Below are 19,954 nucleotides of genomic sequence, written 5' to 3'. Positions count from 1 at the left end.
GATTCAAATAGCCCTGAAAGAATGAAAGAGGCCACTGTCAAGAATTTTCTGAGAATGGGCCAAAGCACAGCCCTTCCACGGGGTAGTCAAATCTACCAAGGTACAAGATGGCACAATAGAAAACGTTTTCCTTGTCATAATTTTTATCTCCGCGATGAGCGAACAACTAATTCTTTGGCCAGCAGATAGGGCCATTATCGTTAACTCTTCAAAAGTGCATTTCTGCTCTTTCTTCCGCGAAACGATTTCTTTCGTCATCTAGAGATTACCTTTACCCCCCAAATCAGATTTTACTTTAAAACACACTTCAGGTCTTAACTGTGTGCAGTCTCACAGTGCCTTCTATTGGGCTTAGATCTTTTGGGAGGCACACTAACACTTTCCAAACTCAAAAACCATCCACCGCGCCTTCAAAGAATGTCCAGCAACCACCACAGAGTTCTGGCTTTTTATTTAGCAACGTCGACATATGAAAATCCAAGGAAGTGAGGCTTAGGGTCAGATGAGGAGCGAGAGTTAGATAACAGGAATCCAGGAAGACGTCCAGTGTTGGAAGAACCCATTAAGACGCAGCCCGTTATCGCGGAAAAAGAGGGGCCAGCCCAGTTTTCTGGCTCCGAAATTCTACCCCTGCCCCTGATTGCTGGGTTGACCCAGAAGGGAGAATGGGGCTGAAGGAGAATCCCATGTGGGACTGGAAGTCTTATGTCTTGTTCACCCCCGCAGGCTAACCAAAGTGGAACTCAATGTTCTAGAGTGAATTGTTCGATTCTGAGAATTGGAGATACAGAGGGAGGGAAGGAGGAAGGGGTAACAGAAGCAAAAAGAAAATGAAATTACCCACTTTCATAAATGAGGAAGAAAGAAAGGGGGCGGGGAGTGGGGGAGGAAAGAAGTTCAGATGACTGCTTTATTTGTCTTGCCCCAAAAGCATCCATATTCAACTCAGTCCTTTAGCTGAGAGACTTCATACAGGTAGGCACTTAGCATTTTCACTCCCTCTATATAGTTAGTCCTAGAGGAGGGTGAAGAAAGAAAATAGTTATTAGCTAGGCAGTTGTGGGCCCTAGGGGACACCCATGCATTCTACAAAAAGGACCCAAAACAATGTGCTCCACAGCTCTTGGAATCAGCATGCAGGAAAAGTAAAAATTACAGGACCACAATAGAAGCAACTTCTCCTTTGCAAACCAGACAGACCAGAACGGGAAAACACCAGGAGTATCACAGCAGGGCAGTTGCAGGCCAGGGCAGCTGTTTTAGGGCACCCGTGTCATTATATTTTTGAATTTCTGGGCAGATTTGGGAGGCCTGACCCCAACAATGGTCTGGTTGCACAGCCAGCCCCAAAAGCCACCCTTCTGATAAGGGAAGTCCTCTCCAAAAAAGTTGTAAATAAGAACTTGGAAATCAAGTTCTGGGATCCCCCACTACCAGCCCCCACAGCCCTGCCAGCTCTATGTGGGATGAGACCGTGTTCCACTAACTCCACAGTTCTACTAAGAGGCTGGTTAGTTCCAGGTGGGGAGGTGAGGTTTTCAAATAGTGGGTCTTCATTCATGTGTGTTGGAAATTTCCTATGAATAAAGGAGATTGCTGTGGAAGAGCAGGTGGAGAGGAAGGAGGGAGTTCTGCGTTGATTCTACTTGACTGAGCACAGGGGAAGTTTTCCTAACAGACCTCTGGGCTAAGAGCAAGGTATTTGCTCAAGGAACTCCTGCCAGATGGACAGGATCAGAGGGTACTTTTTGTTTGTTTGGTTTTTCCTAGAAGAACGCTCTGGAGAGACTTGTTCTAGATGGATAGGGCCATGATTTTTCTGGAGGAATGTCCTGGAAGATATCTGCTACCGGGGACCACTCACCTGTTGAGTTTTTCATTCTGAGAATGAGCCCCATCATCTGCTGACCCCACAGGCAGCAACATGACGTTCTTGCCCGTGGCCTCCTGGAAGGTGAGCGTTACAGGAATACTGCCTCCTTCCCTCGTCAAGTCTGGCTCCACTCCAAAAACTGGAAAAGAGTACACACAGCACACAAAAAGTTTACCCAATTTCCTGCCATGCTCCTAAATTTCTTAATCAAGCACCTTCAATTTCTCTAGATCTTTCAATGGGAAAAGGAAGCCTGGAATTCTGATAACAGAATTTCCCAAAACAATCAAGGGGAGTGTAACTCGGCAGAGAATTGGGCCCAATATACAGTTGACGAGCAAGTCTGCCTCTGCTCTAATAGCCAAGTGGTTGGTGAGTGAAATTATTTCCAGTTTATTCATTCAATCCTATTTATTGAGCACTTACTGTGTGCAGTAAGACAGTCTTTTAGACTGTGAGCCCACTGTTGGGTAGGGACTGTCTCTATATGTTGCCAACTTGTACTTCCCAAGCGCTTAATACAGTGCTCTGCACACAGTAAGCGCTCAATAAATACGATTGATTGATTGATTGCAGAGCACTGTACTAAGGACTTGAAATAAGAGTTTGAAATAAGTTTGAAATAAGAGACCTGGAACCCACAGAGGAAAGTGTCTTTCCCACTGGAACTCTGAGCACTGGCCTCTGTCTGATGGGAGGAGATAAACTCACTGAGTTAAAACGTTTTGTCTTAAAAGGGGATTGTTTGCTACGGTAGTTCAGGGTGGCAGTGTCGAAGAAGAACAGAAACCAGGGGCAGGGGTGGGGTTCCCCAGGGCAGGTTATATTCACACACACCATGCGATTGCTCCCCCCTTCTAAACTGTAAGCCCACTGTGGGTAGGGATTGTCTCTATTTCTGAACTGTACTTTCCAAGCACTTTAATACAGTTCTCTGCACACAGTAAGCGCTCAATAAATATGACTGAATGAATGAATGACTGTTCCTGGAAGGCTGCTGTTCCACAGTGCACAAATACACACAGTAAGTAGGAGCAGCACAGCTTCCCAGCCAGTTGCTGCACCTGGATTCTCAGGTGTAGACATTAGCAGTACAATCCAAAATCTGCCCACCAGATGCCCCATCACCCCCTGGAAGGACAGCATGGTGTTTTAAGGAACTGAGGCACACCAATAATAAAGCCTTGTGGGAAGACACAGGGAAATACATCCCCATCTTTAAGGAGGATAAGACACTGGAACTGGATGTGAAGGGAGGCAGGCCTGTGGCCTACCTCTTTGGATTTTTTTTTTAGACTCATCTTACTCAATGTTTAATTCGTTTTTAAAGTTAATTCATATTTTTTAAAGAGACTATTTGTCTTGGAAGCTGATCATTCAATGGTCTGGAGTCAGAGGTTGGCCCCAAAGACCTGGAGGTCTCCCATGATTCTGTAAGAGGACTGAGAGCTTGTTATGGAGTCTCCCACCTGTTTTCATGGCTCTTCTGCCGGCCATGTAGTGGGGGTGATTGAAGTCTGACACCCAGGCCTTCCCACCGTGGCTCGTGTGAACTTTGAACTTGTTGGGACTCTTCAGCTCAGCAAACTTCTTTGTCAAGTAGTCTTTAACCTTGAGCAAAGGAAGATTGGGAACACCTTGTGACTGACATTTAGCACTCAGACATTCAGACCTGCTGGGCAGCTCTGACCCTGCCATTCAGTAAAGAGAGGCTGGTCAATTGTCAGCAACTGTATCAAAGCACATTCGGTTGAACTAGTGCGAGAAAAATGTTCTATACTGTAACAAGATTAAAACAAAATGTGATTTTATACAACTTCACCAGCTGAAACCTAAAAGCTGGTGCAATTACATAATGATGCCGGCTTAAAAAAAAAACCCAACGATAACAAATCATGGACAATGTTTTCTTTCAAGAGCAACTCCATGGAGCAATCCAAGCTGACCAAGAGCACATCTGTGTGGAAACGGAGGGTGTGGCCAGGGGTGGTCTGGGCCCCTGGAGATTCTCTGAAAAGGACTGGAAGACCACGGGTGGCCCCATCCATTCTGGGGGCCATGGGTCCTAACTGCTTGGATCAAGGCGGTAGCAGTAATTTCAGCCTCACGGAGTAGCCGAGTGATTCTCTGGATAAAATGGGAGGGGGTGGCTAGAAGTTGTTCTTGGCCGAGCGTTTTCTGGCCGAGTGGGACAGAGGCTGGGGCTGCGGTCCCAGAGCTGCAAGGGACAGAGAGAGAGACCTTCATCGTCCTTTATCAACAGCAACCAGCACTTTCTGAATGATTACTACGGGCAGGGCACAGTCCTGCAGCACACAGGACACTGCTCCGCACTTGGGGAACTAGTAGAAAAGGTCCCTGTCCTTGAGGATCTTATCATCTACTAGGGGCGACGCACAGACAGATAATATGCACAACTGGAATTCATTGTTATCTTTTGCTTCTACTAGCTGTACCTCTAAAAGATACACACATCACTACCACCGGACGATCTGATGAGGGAGATGGAGATCAGTCAGTCAATCAATCAATCACTTACTAGGTGCAGAGAACTGTGCTATGTGCTTGGAAGAGTACAATTACAAGAGTTGATAGATATGATCCCTGCCCACAGAGAGCTTAGAGTCTACAGATATTCAAATACACTAGGGAGAGGGGAACTAATAAAGCATAAAATATTTACCTAAGTGTTATGGAGCTGGGGTGAGTACCAAAGCACTTAAGGGGCACACAGCCAAGTTCATAGTTGATGCAGAGGGGAGGGTGGAAAAGAGAAACAAAGGGCTAAGTCTGAGACGGCCTTTTGAGAATGTGATTTTTAGGAGTGTTTTGAAAGCTGGGGGCGGGGGGTGGACGAGTGGTGGACTTGTCGGATATGAAGTGGGAGGGAGTTCCAAGCCCAAGGGAGAAAGTGGACAAGAGTCAAGGAAAGCTCTTGGAGGAAGTGGATTTTTAGGAGGCATATGGCTTGGTGTATTTGGGTGGAGAGAGAATTTCATGTGAGAGACCAGAGGATGCAATAAAACACAGAGACCGAAGAGGCAAAGGTGAGATATTGCCAGGAGATTAGCTTGGGAAGTGCAAAGAGTGTGAGCTGGGGTGCTGTAGAAGAAGAGTGAAAAAGCAAAGGTACAGTAAGGGAGAGACAGCTCACGGAGAGCCTCAAATCCCATTATCAGCTGTTTCTGTTGGATGCCAAGAGAAATGGGGAACTGCTACAACTGGTTACTCCTCACTCTTGGCTTCAAAGCTCTCCATCACCTTGCCCCTTCTTACCTCACCTCCCTTCTCTCGTTCTACAGCCCAGCCCACACGCTCCACTCCTCTGGTGCTAACCTTCTCAACGTCCCTCCATCTCGCCTGTCTTGCTGCAGACCCCCGGCCCACGTCCTACCTTGGGCCTGGAATGCCCTCCCTCCTCAAATCTGCCAAAGTCACTCTTCCTCCCGTCAAAGCCCTAAAGAAGACGCACTCCTCCAAGAGGCCTTCCCAGACTAAGCCCCCTTTTCCTCAGCTCCCCCTCCCTTCTGCGTCACCTCAACTCACTCCCTTCTCTCTTCCCCCACCTCGCCCCACAGCACATATATGTATATATCTATAATTCTATTTATATTGATGCCTGTTTACTTGTTTTGATGCCTGTCTCCCGCTGCTCTAGACTGTAAGCCCGTTGTGGGCAGGGACCGTCTCTCTTTATTGCTGAATTGTACTTTCCAAGCACCTAGGACAGTCCTCTGCACATAGTAAGTGCTCAATAAATATGACCGAATAGAACATACCTGAGAGCTGACCATCTCTGGGGTCATGTCTGGCACCAGCCTAATGGAGAATTTGCCGATCACTTTCCTAGGGATCACGGTTTTCGCTCCGGACCCGGAGAAGGCTCCTTCGATTCCATGAAGTGACAGGGAGGGGAACCTCCATCTGTTCATCAAGATGTCTTTCTGCGGGGAAAGAATAACATTTACGCGTGAGTGCCCTGCATCTTGTGTGAGCCCTCGGGTCCGGGGCTAAGAACAATCCAGTGTTCCAGCTTCCTACCAGCAAGGTCTGGGCTAAGAGAGTCGGGGGATCCGAGCCATGGGCTTTCCTCCGCTCTCGGCCCGGCTTCCAGCCACGGTGGGAAGTCTGCCCATTCCTGATGCAGACCCCCAACACCACCTCTGAAAGTTTCCTGTACTGTTGGGGGCGTTCAAGGTGATCCATACAGGCTCCAAGGGCTGCTGGATGTGGCTGGGTCAAAGTAAAAACTTTCCAACAGCCCCCGCTGCCTTTGGGCAATCACCTGCGTTCCCTCTGTCCAACCCCTAAGGACTCTGATGGCAGGGCGGGCAGGGCACAGGGCTGGGAGTCTGTCACCTGTTGCTGTGGAGTCTGCCAACAGCAGCTGTTCCTTTCGGCGTCCAACAGAGGTTCCAGGGGGGAGACCTGCCACCATTCACGCCGCAACCACCCGCACGCCAACGTATCCCACACTTCTTTCCCAGCATGCTGGGGCATCGCAGCCTGCCCTCCCCATTCATTCATTCATTCATTCAGTCGTATTTATTGAGCGCTTACTGTGTGCAGAGCACTGTACTAAGCGCTTGGGAAGTACAAGTTGGCAACATATAGAAATGGTCCCTATCCAACAGTGGGCTCCCCACCATTTGGATTGTGAGCACGTGTCAAATGAGGGGAATCACTCCCAAAGCAGTGAGCGGTAATTACTGTATTAGCCTCCTTGCTGATCCCCCCGCCTCCTGTCTCTCCTGACCAATCCATACTTCACTCTGCTGACCAGGTCATTTTTCTACAAAACTTTCAGTCCATGTTTCCCCACTCAAGAACCTCCAGTGGCTGCCCACCCACCTCCACATCCAACAGAACTCCTTACCATTGGCATTAAAGCACTCGATCACCTTACCCCCTTCCACTTTACCTCGCTCCTCTCCTATTACAACCCAGTCGGCACACTTCACACCTCTACTGCCAACCTACTCACTGTACCTAGATCTCATCTATTCTGCCGCCAAACCTCTTGCCCACATCCTGCCTCTGGCCTAGAATGCCCTCCCTTTTCACACCCAACAGACAATTACTCTATCTTCAAAGTTACTGAAGATAAAGCTTCTCCAAAATGCCTTCCCTGACAGCCCTCATTTCCTTTTATCCCCACTCCCTTCTGATTTGCTCCCTTCATTTACCCTCTCTCTCAGCCTTACAGCACTTACACTAGCATCTCTCTCCCCATCTAGTCTGTGAGCTCAATGTGGGCAGGAAACAAGTCTGTTATACTGTTATATTATACTCTCCCAAGCACTTAGAACAGTGCCGTGCACACAATAAGCACTCAATAAATACAACTGATCAATTGATTGAGGCCCTGAGGCTGTGGTGACTGAAGGGGAAAGGAACCTTAAATCCCTTTCCTTCCCCGTGACACTGTGGAAAGTCTCTCTTTAATACTACTACTACTACTACTACTAATAATAATAATAACAATAATAGTACTTTTTAAGCACTTACTATGTGCCAAGCACTGTTCTAAGCACTGGGGTAGATAGAAGTTAAGTTGGACACAGTCCCTGTCCCACATGGGGCTCAGTCTTAATCCCCATTTTACAGACAAGAGAACTGAGACCCAGAGAAGTTTAGGGACTTGCCCAAGGTCACAAGCAGACAAGTGGAGGAGCCAGGATTAAAACCCAGCTCCTTCTGACTCCCAGGACCGTGCTCTCTATCCACTAAGAGACTTTCTCTGTCTCAAACACCTTCAGAGTCAGAACAAAGATCAAAAAGGCTTCCCTGCAGTGGGTCAGGCCCTTCTTCCTGGGGGCTCAGAACCACCACATCTATCTAACGGGGTCAACCCTGACCCACAAAATGCCTAAAAGGCAAATTAAGGAACTTTAAAATGAATAGGAAACAGGGTAATCAAAAAATGAGCACGCTATCTCTTTTAAGTGTGAACCCAAGAACTTGGCTAGTTGAGAAAAGTATCATTTGGGGTTTTAGCAGACTGACACGAACTGAATATTTCGGGCCCTGAAACTCTGCCTTGATGCTCACCGTCCATCAAGCTGAGCAATTTACAAGCAGGAATGGCCATCTTACAGCAGTGAGATGATCCAGTCTGACCCCAAAAGAGCTCATCTCCATCAGCAACCTGGCACAGCAGACTGGAATGTGCTCTATGAGGAAATGTTTTACCACTGACTTTCACAGGCACCTTAAAGAGCGAGTCACTGTAGACTAGCTTCCTCAAAACAGAGCTCCCTTTTCCAAAGAAACCGGAAATCCTCAGTTTCTCAACACTCTGTCACAATTTCCGCAGATCTCTGCTTTTAGCCATCGTGCCCACCGATAACCTGCCCTCACTGGGGCAGGACTTCTGGACTGATGGACAAGTCACTGAGCGGAAACAAAGCCCCACGGAGAGAGTTCTACCAGCACCTTTGAGTCATGAAGGAGGGTCTTCGCTCCTATGTCCCGCGCATACTCGTCCAAGTCAAAGTCGATCTGCTCGTAGAGACGGAGCTCCTCCTCAGTGACCGGGGCCACGGCTTCGTCGATGCCCGGAATCAGGATCTTCCCCTTCTTATCCACCAGGCAGCCTGGAAGCGACAGACATTTGATCAAAAGAACCTGTCCTGTGGAGTGTACAGCGTACTCACCGGGCACGCTGCAGGCCCTGGAAGTGAATGACCCTCGTTCCTTCAGGTTCGCACGGGGAGAAATGACGCCAGTGGAACTCAGGGTCGGTCGGTGAGTTCTCTCCACACTTACCCATCAACGTGATGAGATCTGTCATGGCCTCGTGCACCGAGCCACCATATACCCCGGAGTGAAGGTCTTTGTCGCTGCATTCCACCTGGTTGGACAACGGTTTGGGTTGTGAAGAGGCTGAGTCGGGGGGGCCTTGACTGGGAAAACGTTAGGCTGAGAAGGGGAAGGCAGAGTGGCCCAGTGGAGTTTGAAATTGGGAGTCTGAAACTTACATTTAGGTTCTAGTCCAAGCTCTGTCACTGGCTTACTGAGAAACCTGAGGCAAGTCACTTAACCTCTCTGGGCCTCAGGTCCCCATATGTAAACCTGAAGAACTCTCTGTGGGTGGGAAACATGTCTTCCAAATCAGTATATAAAAATACCATTGACTGATTGATCGATAAGATCTCTGCCGAGTTGGAAAGCTATAAACATTAACACACACAGACGGGCTGGAACAGCAAGGTTGGGTGATAGTTTCCTAAGCAATCAGGGTTCCTCTACCCTGTGCCAACTGGGGCTCTAGGTGATTTACCGAGGGGGAGGGGGCCAGGGGACGCAGATGGAGGAAAGGAAGAGGCAGATGGAGGAAGGGAAGAGGAGGGGTGGGTTTGAAACCGAACCTCAATGAAAAAGTAGCAGATCCCCCTGAGCCCATAGGTGATGCAGGGTTTCTTCTTGCCCAGCCAGTAATTGTCAGAGATGCAAATGTAATCCACGTCTTTGAAGAAAGTGTCCTTCTGAGAGAAGATCAAGTCATCCAGGCCCTCGGAGCCGGACTCCTCCATGCCTTCCAGGCAAAACTTGACATTGACAGGAATTTCCTTAGAAATGGAAACAAGGAAAATGTCTGCATAGGTGGGAAGGGAGATCAGGGAATCTGCCAAGGTATCTCTGCTCCAGACTCATTTAAGTGAGAATGAAGCCCAAGGGCAGGGCCCCACTAGCAGGTTCAACCACATTCCAAAGATCCATTTAAACACAGCCCTTCTGAAATGGAGTGGGCTGGTGTGCCAGAGAACCAGAGGAACTCTGGCTCACCTTCACAAAGAAAATTATAGGGAACCGATGACATGTCCCTTTAGCAGGTTAAAGGTACAGCACACACCAGTCCCAGCATTGTTCATTAGGATTCCCTACCCTGGCCAGAGAGATGTGGTTTCATCTCTCTATCACAGTGGAGTCTTGCCTTTCGCTGTAGGATGGATGGCAATTTTTCATTTTTTTTGGCAGTCTCATCTTTCCTAAAAGTAGCAAAAGGGTACCTCTGGTAAACTCATTACAGAGGTTTGCCTGCTTTGCAATAAATTCATATCTAGAGAAGCAGCGTGGCTCAGTGGAAAGAGCATGGGCTTGGGAGTCAGAGGTCATGGGTTCAAATTCCTGCTCCACCACTTGTCAGCTGTGTGACCTTGGGCAAGTCACTTAACTTCTCTGTGCCTCAGTTACCTCATCTGTAAAATGGGGATTAAGACTGTGAGCCCCACATGGGACAACCTTATCACCTTGTAACCCCCCAGCGCTTACAACAGTGCTTCGCATATAGTAAGCGTTTAACAAATACCATTATTATTACTATTATTATTATCTATTGCCTGATTTCTCCTCACAACACCTCTGAGATATTGATAGAGAACAAATAACCACAACAGAGAAGTTATGTAGTTTACCTACGGTCATGCAGCACACTATGCTGGTGGCTCCACCAATCAATCAATCAATCAAGTGTATTTATTGAGGGATTACTGTGGGCAGAGTACTGGACTAAAGTGCTTCGGAGAGTACGAATTCCTGCTGTGCAACCCTGGATGAGACCATTAACTTTTCTTTGCCTCAGTTTCTTCAGCTGTAAATTAGGAATTAAATCAACTCCAGCGTGTGAGCCCCATGTGATACAGGGACTGTGTCTGATCTGTTTTATCTACCCCAGCTCTTTCCATGATCCTTGGGACACAGTAAATGCGTAGCAAATTCCACGATTATTATTACTAATATCCCCTCTGCCTCCGGCCAACAGTCTTACCCACACTTTACCACAGAAGCCTTGCTGGGGAATGTGCCATCCATGATGACATTCCTTGGGTTGGATGGGCTCAGCAGGAATCCTAAAAATTACTGTTTAATAGAATGGCAATGGAGGAAGCTACCTAAGTACTTAGGACAGTGTTTTGAACACAATAAGCGCTCAATGAATAAGACCGACTGATGCCCTGGCAGGATTCTGGCACTCCAGCATAGCATCAGCAGTGTGCTGTAGTCACTTTGGCCAAAAATGGGCTTGTAACTACTAATCTGCTTGTATGCTGTCTCTCTCTCTCTTCCCCTACCCCCACCCACCACCTCGCACCCCTGCACTGGACAAACAACCAAAAATATAATCCATTCCTCTACTCAAGTTCTTCATGACTGGAAGCAATCAAATACCATTAACTGGCTGAATGATTGACTAATAGACTGGACCGAAGCTTATTTGTTGTTTTCATCGGGAAACTAGAATATTCAGCTGCTTCACTCAGCTAATCAGGGTGCAAGTACTACCTGCGTGCAGCCTGCTGAAGGTTATCATCAATCGCACTTATTGAGCGCTTACTGTGTGCAGAGCACTGTACTAAGTGCTTGGGAAGTACAAGTTGGCAACATATAGAGACAGTCCCTACCCAACAGTGGGCTCACTACTCTTCAATACCATGAAAACAGTTAAACTTCACCCAAGCAGCAATTTACTATTTAAGGGGGAAAGTTTAGGTGTTAAGAGGAACATATCTAAACTTTATTTGTTCCCCTTCTGAGAACTTCAGTGATTTACAGCGCTTAGAACAGTGCTTCAGGGCTTAGAACAGTGCTTTGCACATAGTAAGCGCTTAATAAATGCCATTGTTATTATTAGGGTGGGGACTTACCTTCTTGGTTTGCTGAAAAGCCTCCAGGGCATTCAGCCAGGCAAGCACCGGGCCCTTGTCATCGGTTGACCCTCTCCCGTACAGCTTTCCTGCAAGAGACAGGGGCACATTCTGAGGAGAATCAGCTGGCTTCCCCAGGTAGAGGGGCTGCAGCATCAAAGCAGGACTCCTGGAGGGAAGTCGCCATCACGACAATCAACATCCCAGAAGCCATGAGACAAGCCCTACACAGACCAAATCCACTGGTACAACAGAGAACTACGTTTCTGTGCACACCCCATGGACTGGAGCATCTGACATTAATCTTTTCACCCACCAATGCACAACTAGAAAGGATTTCCCCATCAGTACAGTCGTCTAGAAAAGGAGATACAATCATTCAAGCCATCAATGCTATTTACTGAGTGCTTACTGTGGGCAGAGAACTGTACTGAGTGCTTGGGGGAGTATATAAAACAGATAGAGCAGATGTGTTCCTTGGAAGAGTACAATTAAACAGAGTTAGCAGACAAGTTCCCTGAGCACATTCATGGTCACACGCAGACTCAGTTCTTCCGTGATACGGGCTTTCACTGCCCATCTTGGAAAGAACGCCGCTGGGGAATTCAGAATGTCCTTCTAACAATCTCAGCCTGTCTGTTTAAAATATGCTGCAACATCCCCACGCAGGTTCCATTTACTGAAGTCTAAGGTGAGGCCCGAGGAGGAGGAGCCTCCAACATGTCCCCCTGACTAGAGTCCTTCCCATCCCTCCTCCCCAGCCCCCCAAGAACCAAAGGAAGCCCGAGCTCCTGGCCTCCGAGGTGGCTTCCTTCCCAGTCCCAGGGCAATACTACAGCACTGCCACAGGACTGGGTTCTGGGAGAGCCCCTGCTGCACGCTCCACAGAATAAAAGGGAATGATCACATCAGGGAATAGGGGAGTGGGCTCAGCCCCTCAACCTAAGAGGAAGTCAGGGGAGGCTTAAAAGAAATGAGGCCTTGGGAAAGAAGAACTGAAAACAAGACAGCGAAACTGCAGCACCAGCCCCTCCAGGCACTCCTCCAGGCTGGTGGGCCTGCTGTCCGAGGGAAGGCCATCTCCAAACCCTCCCCGATGTCTCAGAAACACTTGTCACTTCCCTTCCCCACAGCACCTGTATATATGTATATATGTTTGTACATATTTATTACTCTATTTATTTATTTATTTATTTTACTTGTACATATCTATTCTATTTATTTTATTTTGTTAGTATGTTTGGTTTTGTTCTCTGTCTCCCCCTTTTAGACTGTGAGCCCACTGCTGAGTAGGGACTGTCTCTATATGTTGCCAACTTGGACTTCCCAAGCGCTTAGTACAGTGCTCTGCACACAGTAAGCGCTCAATAAATACGATTGATTGATTGATTGATTGTCTCTTGTGAGAGGCCACTCTCGCTCAGGCCCTGCTAGCCCAGATCCCAGGTAGGGGTCCCATTCCTCAGGGCATGTCTCAAGACTACCCTCATTTTATACACTGGAAACACTGAGGTGAGGGCAAAGGCTGGGATTTGCTCCCAGTGAAGGGAGCGGTTTCTTCTGCTGCCAAATCAAATGGAATGGTTTTTCACCGCCAAAGGGGAACTTGAAAAAAAGGTATGTATATGTGTGTCTCTCTCTCTTCACTGTCTTTTTCCTTCTCTCCCTCCCTGCTCCCACCTCCACCCCTCCGTATGGGCAGGATTCTTACCATCTCTTTCCTCCAGGGTGAAGGGATCGCTGTCCCAGCCATCCTCCCGGGCTGCTGGCTGCACATCCAGGTGGCCATAAACACACACAGTTTTCTTTTGGGGATCAGACCCCAGTTTGCCAAGTACGATTGGAGGAAGCGGGATCTGGGAGCCATCGGGGAGCTAGAGGCCAAAAAGCCAACCGTGATTTCCAAATTATTCTACTACAGTTTTTAATCCCGCCAAAGACTTACCACTGACCGTAGTGAATGCTACTGTTAAATCAATAAGCCGAGTAATGTCCAGCAAATAAGCATGCTCAGATTTTTCCCCACATGTCAACAGCTTCTACATTTGGCCTGTGCCTTAAGAATGGTACTACTAACAATGGCTTTTAAGAGCTTACTATATGCCAAGCATTGTACTAAGCACTGGACTAGATACAAGATAATCAGGTTAGACACAGGCCCTATCCCACATGAAGCTCACAATATAAGCGGGGAGGGTGGCTAAGTATTTACTTCCCATTTTTCAGATGAGGAAACTGAGGTGCGGGGACGTTGAGCGTCGAGTGACTTGCCCAAGGTCACCCAGCAGGCAAGTGGAGGACATAGGATTAGAACCCAGGTCCTCAGATTCCCAGGCTTTTTCCACTATAGGCCATGCTGCTTTATGTACAGCAGGCCAGGGAAGCGAGTGGAGAAGGGAAGAATAGTCAGTGTGTTGGACCTAGGGGAACAGTGGCACTGACCAACATAAAGGAATCCTGGGATTCTGGGGATCCAAATTCCTACCGTTTGTTTCCCGATATCCACTAGCTCGGTCGTGCCGCCCAGGCGCTTTATGTCAGCAGCAGCCACCTCCATCATCCGTTTGATCTCGCCTCTCTTCTCCGGCCAGGCCGACACACTCTGGATCGCCACCCATTCCGCCAGTCTCTGTTGGCCAAGAGATAGCGAGTGAGTCTATCTGTGAGCCGTCCAGGGAAGTGGGGAGGGAGAAGGGAGGGAGCGGGAATGGAGAGAAGACAAGGGGTCTTTCCCGTCTGCCCCCCTCCAGCCGTACTCTACTGGTTGCGAACCTGCCTCACCAAGGGCTAGAAACCAATTCATCCCATTTATTGGCAACGAAAAGTTCGTTCATTCATTCAATCCAATTTATTGAGCGCTTACTGCGTGCACAGCACTGTACTAAGCGCTTGGGAAGTACAAGTCGGCAACATACAGAGACGGTCCCTACGCAACAACGGGCTCACAGTCTAGAAGGGGGAGACAGACAACAAAACAAAATATGTAGGCAGGTGAAAAGTGAACTAGAGGGGCAACACTGGAGCCAAGGGAGGAGGGATTGCAGCAAAGTTTAGAAAGCGTGCAATCCATAAAGCACTAAAGCAGGAAACAGATGTTAAATCCACCAAAGTGGTCCAGGAAAGAGGGCATACGTGATGTGATAAAAATAAAAACATATCAACCCATAAACAGTATCAGCAATCTGAAGGAGCCCAAATCACTCAACCATATAAATTAAGTGCATGCTATAAACAGAGCACTGTACTAAGCACTTGGGGGAGTACAATACAACAGCATTAGCGGACACATTCCCTGCCCATAACGAGCTTACGGTCTAGAGGGAGAGATGGACATGGAGACATGGACCTATGAATAATGGCTGTAGGCCTTCATCATCAATCATATTTATTGAGCGCTTACTGTGTGCAGAGCACTGTACTAAGCGCTTGGGAAGTACAAGTTGGCAACATATAGAGACGGTCCCTACCCAACAGTGGGCTCAGTCTTAGTGTGACCTTTAGACGTATAATCCCACAGGGTCGCACCTGAAACCCCTTTATCCTCAGCAGTCCCCAAGGGTAGGATTTCATCCTGACCAACATTCAATCATTTTTATTGAGCGCTTAAAGTGTGCAGAGCACTGTACTAAGCACTTGTACTAACAGCCAGTGTGACAAACTCTCCACCCTCACCAGCAGGAATTGGTGAACAGTGATCCCTACCATGCTGACCTCAGGCCCCCCGAACACCTTGGACTAAAGTTTAAGCTAATAACCTGCCACACTAAGTCCATATCAATCAGTGGTATTTACTGAGCACTTACTGTGTGCAGAGCACTATACTATCAATCAATCGTATTTATTGAGCACTTACTGTGTGCAGAGCACTGTACTAAGCACTTGGGAGATGACAATGCAACCGAATTGGCAGATATATTTCCTGCCCACAAGGAGCTTAGAGTCTAGAAGATGAGCTTACACTTTAGCGGTCCTCGTTCGCTATGCGTCATTAAATCCAGATTTTTTCTGGATATTCTGCTACTCATAGGCGGGCAGACGGATAGACGCCAACATCCTCAGGCACTTTCTTACATTCTGAGACCTTGGAGGCCGTGTACTTTTCCCCAGCACTAAGGTTCAGGAGGCGCCTGATGAAACCTTCTCACTGTGCCTCACTCTCGCCTGTCCCACCGCCGACCCATGGCCCGTATCGTGATTGATTGAATGCCCTCCCTCCTCAAATCCGCCAGTCACTCTTCCCCCCTTTAAAGTCCTACTGAAGGCACATCTCTTCCAAGACGCCTTCCCAATCTAAGCCCCACTTTTCCTCAGCTTCCTCTCCCTTCCGCGTCACAACCACTGGTTCCCTTTCCTCTTCCCCTTCTCCCCGCCCCCCGGCACTTATGTTTACATGTATACATCTATAATTCTATTTATTTATATTGATGCCTGTCTCCCCCCTTGAGCCCCTTGTGGGCAGGGACTGTCTCTCTATATTGCTATATTGTACTTTCCAAGCACTTAGTCCAGTGCTTTGCACCCAGTCATCACTCAATAAGTACGACTGAATGAATATATATTGAGTGAACACGCAGCTGACGGAAAAGCAGGCGGCAAGCAGGGGGTCAAACAGACGGGTGAGCAGTCAGTAGACAGAAAGGGAGACAGAAGGCGGGTGGGTACTTCCCAAGCGCTTAGTACAGTGCTCTGCACACAGTAAGCGCTCAATAAATACAATTGAATGAATGGTAGACAGATGGACAGACAGAAGCGTGGCTCAGTGGAAAGAGTCAGAGTTCGTGGGTTCAAAGTCAGCTGGGTGACTTCGGGCAAATCACTTAACTTCTCTGTGCCTCAGTTACCTCATCTGTAAAATGGGGATTAAGACTGTGAGCCCCCCCGTGGGACAACCTGATCACCTTGTAACCTCCTCAGCGCTTAGAACAGTGCTTTGCACATAGTAAGCGCTTAATAAATGCCATTATTATTATGAGGGGCAGGCAACAGATGGACAAACAGATGGTTAGACAGACAGACAGCAGAGGGTATATAGAAAGGCAGGGGGTAGGTGGACCGAAAACGGGGTAGACGTATGGACTTGTACATATTTACTCTTCTATTTATTTTATTTTGTTAATATGTTTTGTTTTGTTGTCTTCTAGACTGTGAGCCCGTTGTTGGGTAGGGACTGTCTCTAGATGTTGCCAACTTGGACTTCCCAAGCGCTTAGTCCAGTGCTCTGCACACAGTAAGCGCTCAATAAATACGATTCAATGAATGAATGACTATGATTCACCATGCTGGAGAAGCAGCACGGTATAGTGGACAGACCACGGGCCCGGGAGTCAGAAGGTCGTGGGTTCTAATCCCTCCTCTGCCACTTGTCTGCTGTGTGACCTCGGGCAAGTCACTTTACTCCTCTGGGCCTCAGTCCCCTCGTCTGTAAAATGGGGAGTGAGGCTGTGACCACCACGTGGGACAGGGATCGTGTCCAACCCGATCTACTTGTATGGACGCCGGCGCTTGGTACAGTGAGTGGCGCATAGTAAATACCATTATTATTATTATTATTATTATGACTATGAGCCCCCCGTGCCAGATCGCCCTGGTAACCTCCCCAGCGCTTAGAACAGTGCTTTGCAAATAGTAAGCGCATAATATATTCCATTATTATTACTACTACATCCTCCCCAGGCTTAGAACAGTGCTTTGCACATAGTAAGCGCTTAACAAATGCCATTATTATTACTATTACGACTATGAGCCCCCCCGTGCCAGATCACCTTGCAACCTCTCCAGCGCTTAGAACAGTGCTTTGCACATACTAAGCGTATAATATATGCCATCATTATTATTACTACATCCTCCCCAGGCTTAGAACAGTGCTTTGCACATAATAAGCGCATAATATATGCCCTTATGATTATTACTACATCCTCCCCAGGCTTAGAACAGTGCTTTGCACATAGTAAGCACTTAAATGCCATCATTACTATTATTATGATTATGAGTCCCCCGTGCCAGATCACCTGGTAACCTCCCCAGCGCTTAGAACAGTGCTTTGCACATTGTAAGCGCGTAATAAACGCCATCATTATCATTACTACCTCCTCCCCAGGCTTAGAACAGTGCTTTGCACATAGTAAGCGCATAATATATGCCCTCATTATTATTACTGCATCCTCCCCAGGCTTAGAACAGTGCTTTGCACATAGTAAGCGCTTAACAAATGCCATTATTATTATTATGACTATGAGCCCCCCGTGCCAGATCACCTGGTAACCTCCCCATCGCTTAGAACAGTGCTTTGCACATAGTAAGCACGTAATAAACACCATCATTATTATTACTATACCTCCCCAGTGCTTAGAACAGTGCTTTGCACATAATAAGCACTTAATAGATGCCATTATTATTACTATTATGATTATGAGCGCCCCGTGCCAGATCACCTTGCAACCTCCCCAGCGCTTAGAACAGTGCTTTGCACATAGTAAGCGCTTAATAGATGCCATTATTACTACTATTATGACTATGAACCCCCCCCCGTGCCAGATCACCTTGTAACCTCCCCACCGCTTAGAACAGTGCTTTGCACATAGTAAGCGCATAATATATGCCATCATTATTACTACTACATCCTCCCCAGGCTTAAAACAGTGCTTTGCACATAGTAAGCGCTTAAGAAATGCCACCATTAAGCCCCTTCCTTCCTCTCCCCCTCGTCCCCCTCTCCAATCAATCAATCGTATCTATTGAGCGCTTGCAGTGTGCAGAGCACTGTACTAAGCGCTTGGGAAGTACAAGTTGGCAACATCTAGAGACAGTCCCTACCCAACAGTGGGCTCACAGTCTAGAAGGACTCACAGTCTCCACCCCCCCCCCCACCCCGTCTTACCTCCTTCCCTTCCCCACAGCACCTGTATATATGTATATATGTTTGTACATATTTAGTACTCTATTGCTTTATTTTATTTGTACATACCTATTCTATTTATTTTATGAATATGTTTGGTTTTGTTCCGTCTCCCCCTTCTAGACGGTGAGCCCGCTGTTGGGTAGGGCCCGTCTCTAGCTGTTGCCAACTTGGACTTCCCAAGCGCTTAGTCCAGTGCTCTGCACCCAGTCAGCGCTCAATAAATACGATTGATGATGATGATGGTCCAGTGCTCTGCACACAGTAAGCGCTCAATCAAGACGATTGATTGATTGATCTGATTATTAGCCGGATGTTGGGCAGGGCGGTGCCGGCTGTTTTTCGGGGGTGGGTGGGTCCGGATGGGCAGTGGGCATGACCCCCCTTGGCCCCCCATCACCTCCCCATGGCCCCCCCATGGCCCCCCAACCCCTCTCCAGGCCCCCTCGCCTGGATGTATAGGTCCTGCTGGGCGTCCACGTGCAGGAAGACGGGCTGGAGCTCGGCCATGGTGGGTGGCGATGCCCGCTGTCCGGGGGGCAATGGTGGGGCCAAGGTGGGTACCAGGCCCAGCAACGTGGGCAACCTGGCAACCGCACAACCAGGCAACCAGGCCCGCCGCGCCTGCGCACTAAAGCGCGCCCCGCCCCGCCCCCTAGCGGCGGCCCGCGGAACGCGCACCGGCCCCGCGCCGCGCCATTCATTCACTCACTCATTCATTCAATCAATCAATCATCATCATCATCATCAATCGTATTTATTGAGCGCTTACTATGTGCGGAGCACTGTACTAAGCGCTTGGGAAGGACAAACTGGCAACCTATAGAGACAGTCCCTACCCGACAGCGGGCTCACGGTCTAGAGGGGGAGACAGACATTAATACAAATGGATGAAACAATCAATTACAGGTATCTACAAATAGATACATATGTACTGTGGGGAGTCATTCATTCAATCGCATTTATTGAGCGCTTACTGGGTGCGGAGCACTGTACTAAGCGCTTGGGAAGTACAAGTTGGAAACATGTAGAGACGGTCCCTACCCAACAACGAGCTCACGGTCTAGAGGGGGAGACAGACATTAATACAAATAGATGAAACAATCAATTACAGGTATCTACAAATAGATACATATGTACTGTGGGGAGTCATTCATTCAATCGCATTTATTGAGCGCTTACTGGGTGCGGAGCACTGTACTAAGCGCTTGGGAAGGACAAGTGGGCAACATAGAGAGACAGTCCCTAACCAACAACGAGCTCACGGTCTAGAGGGGGAGACAGACATTAATACAAATAGATAAAACAATCAATTACAGGTATCTACAAACAGATACATATGTGCTGCGGGTAGTCATTCATTCAGTCGTATTTATTGAGCGCTTACTGGGTGCGGAGCACTGTACTAAGCGCTTGGGAAGTACAAGTTGGAAACATGTAGAGACAGTCCCTACCCAACAACGAGCTCACGGTCTAGAGGGGGAGACAGACATTAATACAAATAGATAAAACAATCAATTACAGGTATCTACAAATAGA

The 19,954-nt window shown here is 48.0% G+C and overlaps 1 protein-coding gene across 1 annotated transcript; it reads right to left on the bottom strand.

Annotated features, from left to right (window-relative positions):
* Positions 1 to 434: 434 nt before the first annotated feature.
* Positions 435 to 19,010, bottom strand: LOC119949457 (cytosolic non-specific dipeptidase-like). The gene is made up of 11 exons (XM_038771247.1): positions 18,866 to 19,010; positions 14,006 to 14,149; positions 13,232 to 13,394; positions 11,521 to 11,609; positions 9,244 to 9,444; positions 8,642 to 8,726; positions 8,309 to 8,469; positions 5,653 to 5,817; positions 3,343 to 3,484; positions 1,865 to 2,012; positions 435 to 1,015 (listed from the first exon to the last, which is right to left on the bottom strand). The coding sequence occupies exons 1-11, from the start codon at positions 18,923 to 18,925 to the stop codon at positions 946 to 948; spliced, it is 1,428 nt and encodes a 475-aa protein (XP_038627175.1). The 5' UTR covers positions 18,926 to 19,010; the 3' UTR covers positions 435 to 945.
* Between the last annotated feature and the right edge of the window lie 944 nt (positions 19,011 to 19,954).

The sequence above is a fragment of the Tachyglossus aculeatus genome, chromosome X2 (assembly GCF_015852505.1).
Source record: "Tachyglossus aculeatus isolate mTacAcu1 chromosome X2, mTacAcu1.pri, whole genome shotgun sequence".
Lineage (NCBI taxonomy): Eukaryota > Metazoa > Chordata > Mammalia > Monotremata > Tachyglossidae > Tachyglossus > Tachyglossus aculeatus.
Note: the sequence above shows the minus strand (reverse complement) of the source record. Positions and strands in the feature narration are given on the sequence as shown.

Bases quoted from the DNA above. Each gene is read 5' to 3' on its own strand.
- LOC119949457 (XM_038771247.1), bottom strand. From the start codon at position 18,925: ATGGCCGAGCTCCAGCCCGTCTTCCTGCACGTGGACGCCCAGCAGGAC. The intron at 13,395-14,005 runs GTAGGAATTTGG...TTTGGCCTCTAG, and splicing joins TGGATATCGGGAAACAAACG to CTCCCCGATGGCTCCCAGAT. The intron at 8,727-9,243 runs GTTCGGTTTCAA...TTGTCCAACCAG, and splicing joins TCTGCTACTTTTTCATTGAG to GTGGAATGCAGCGACAAAGA.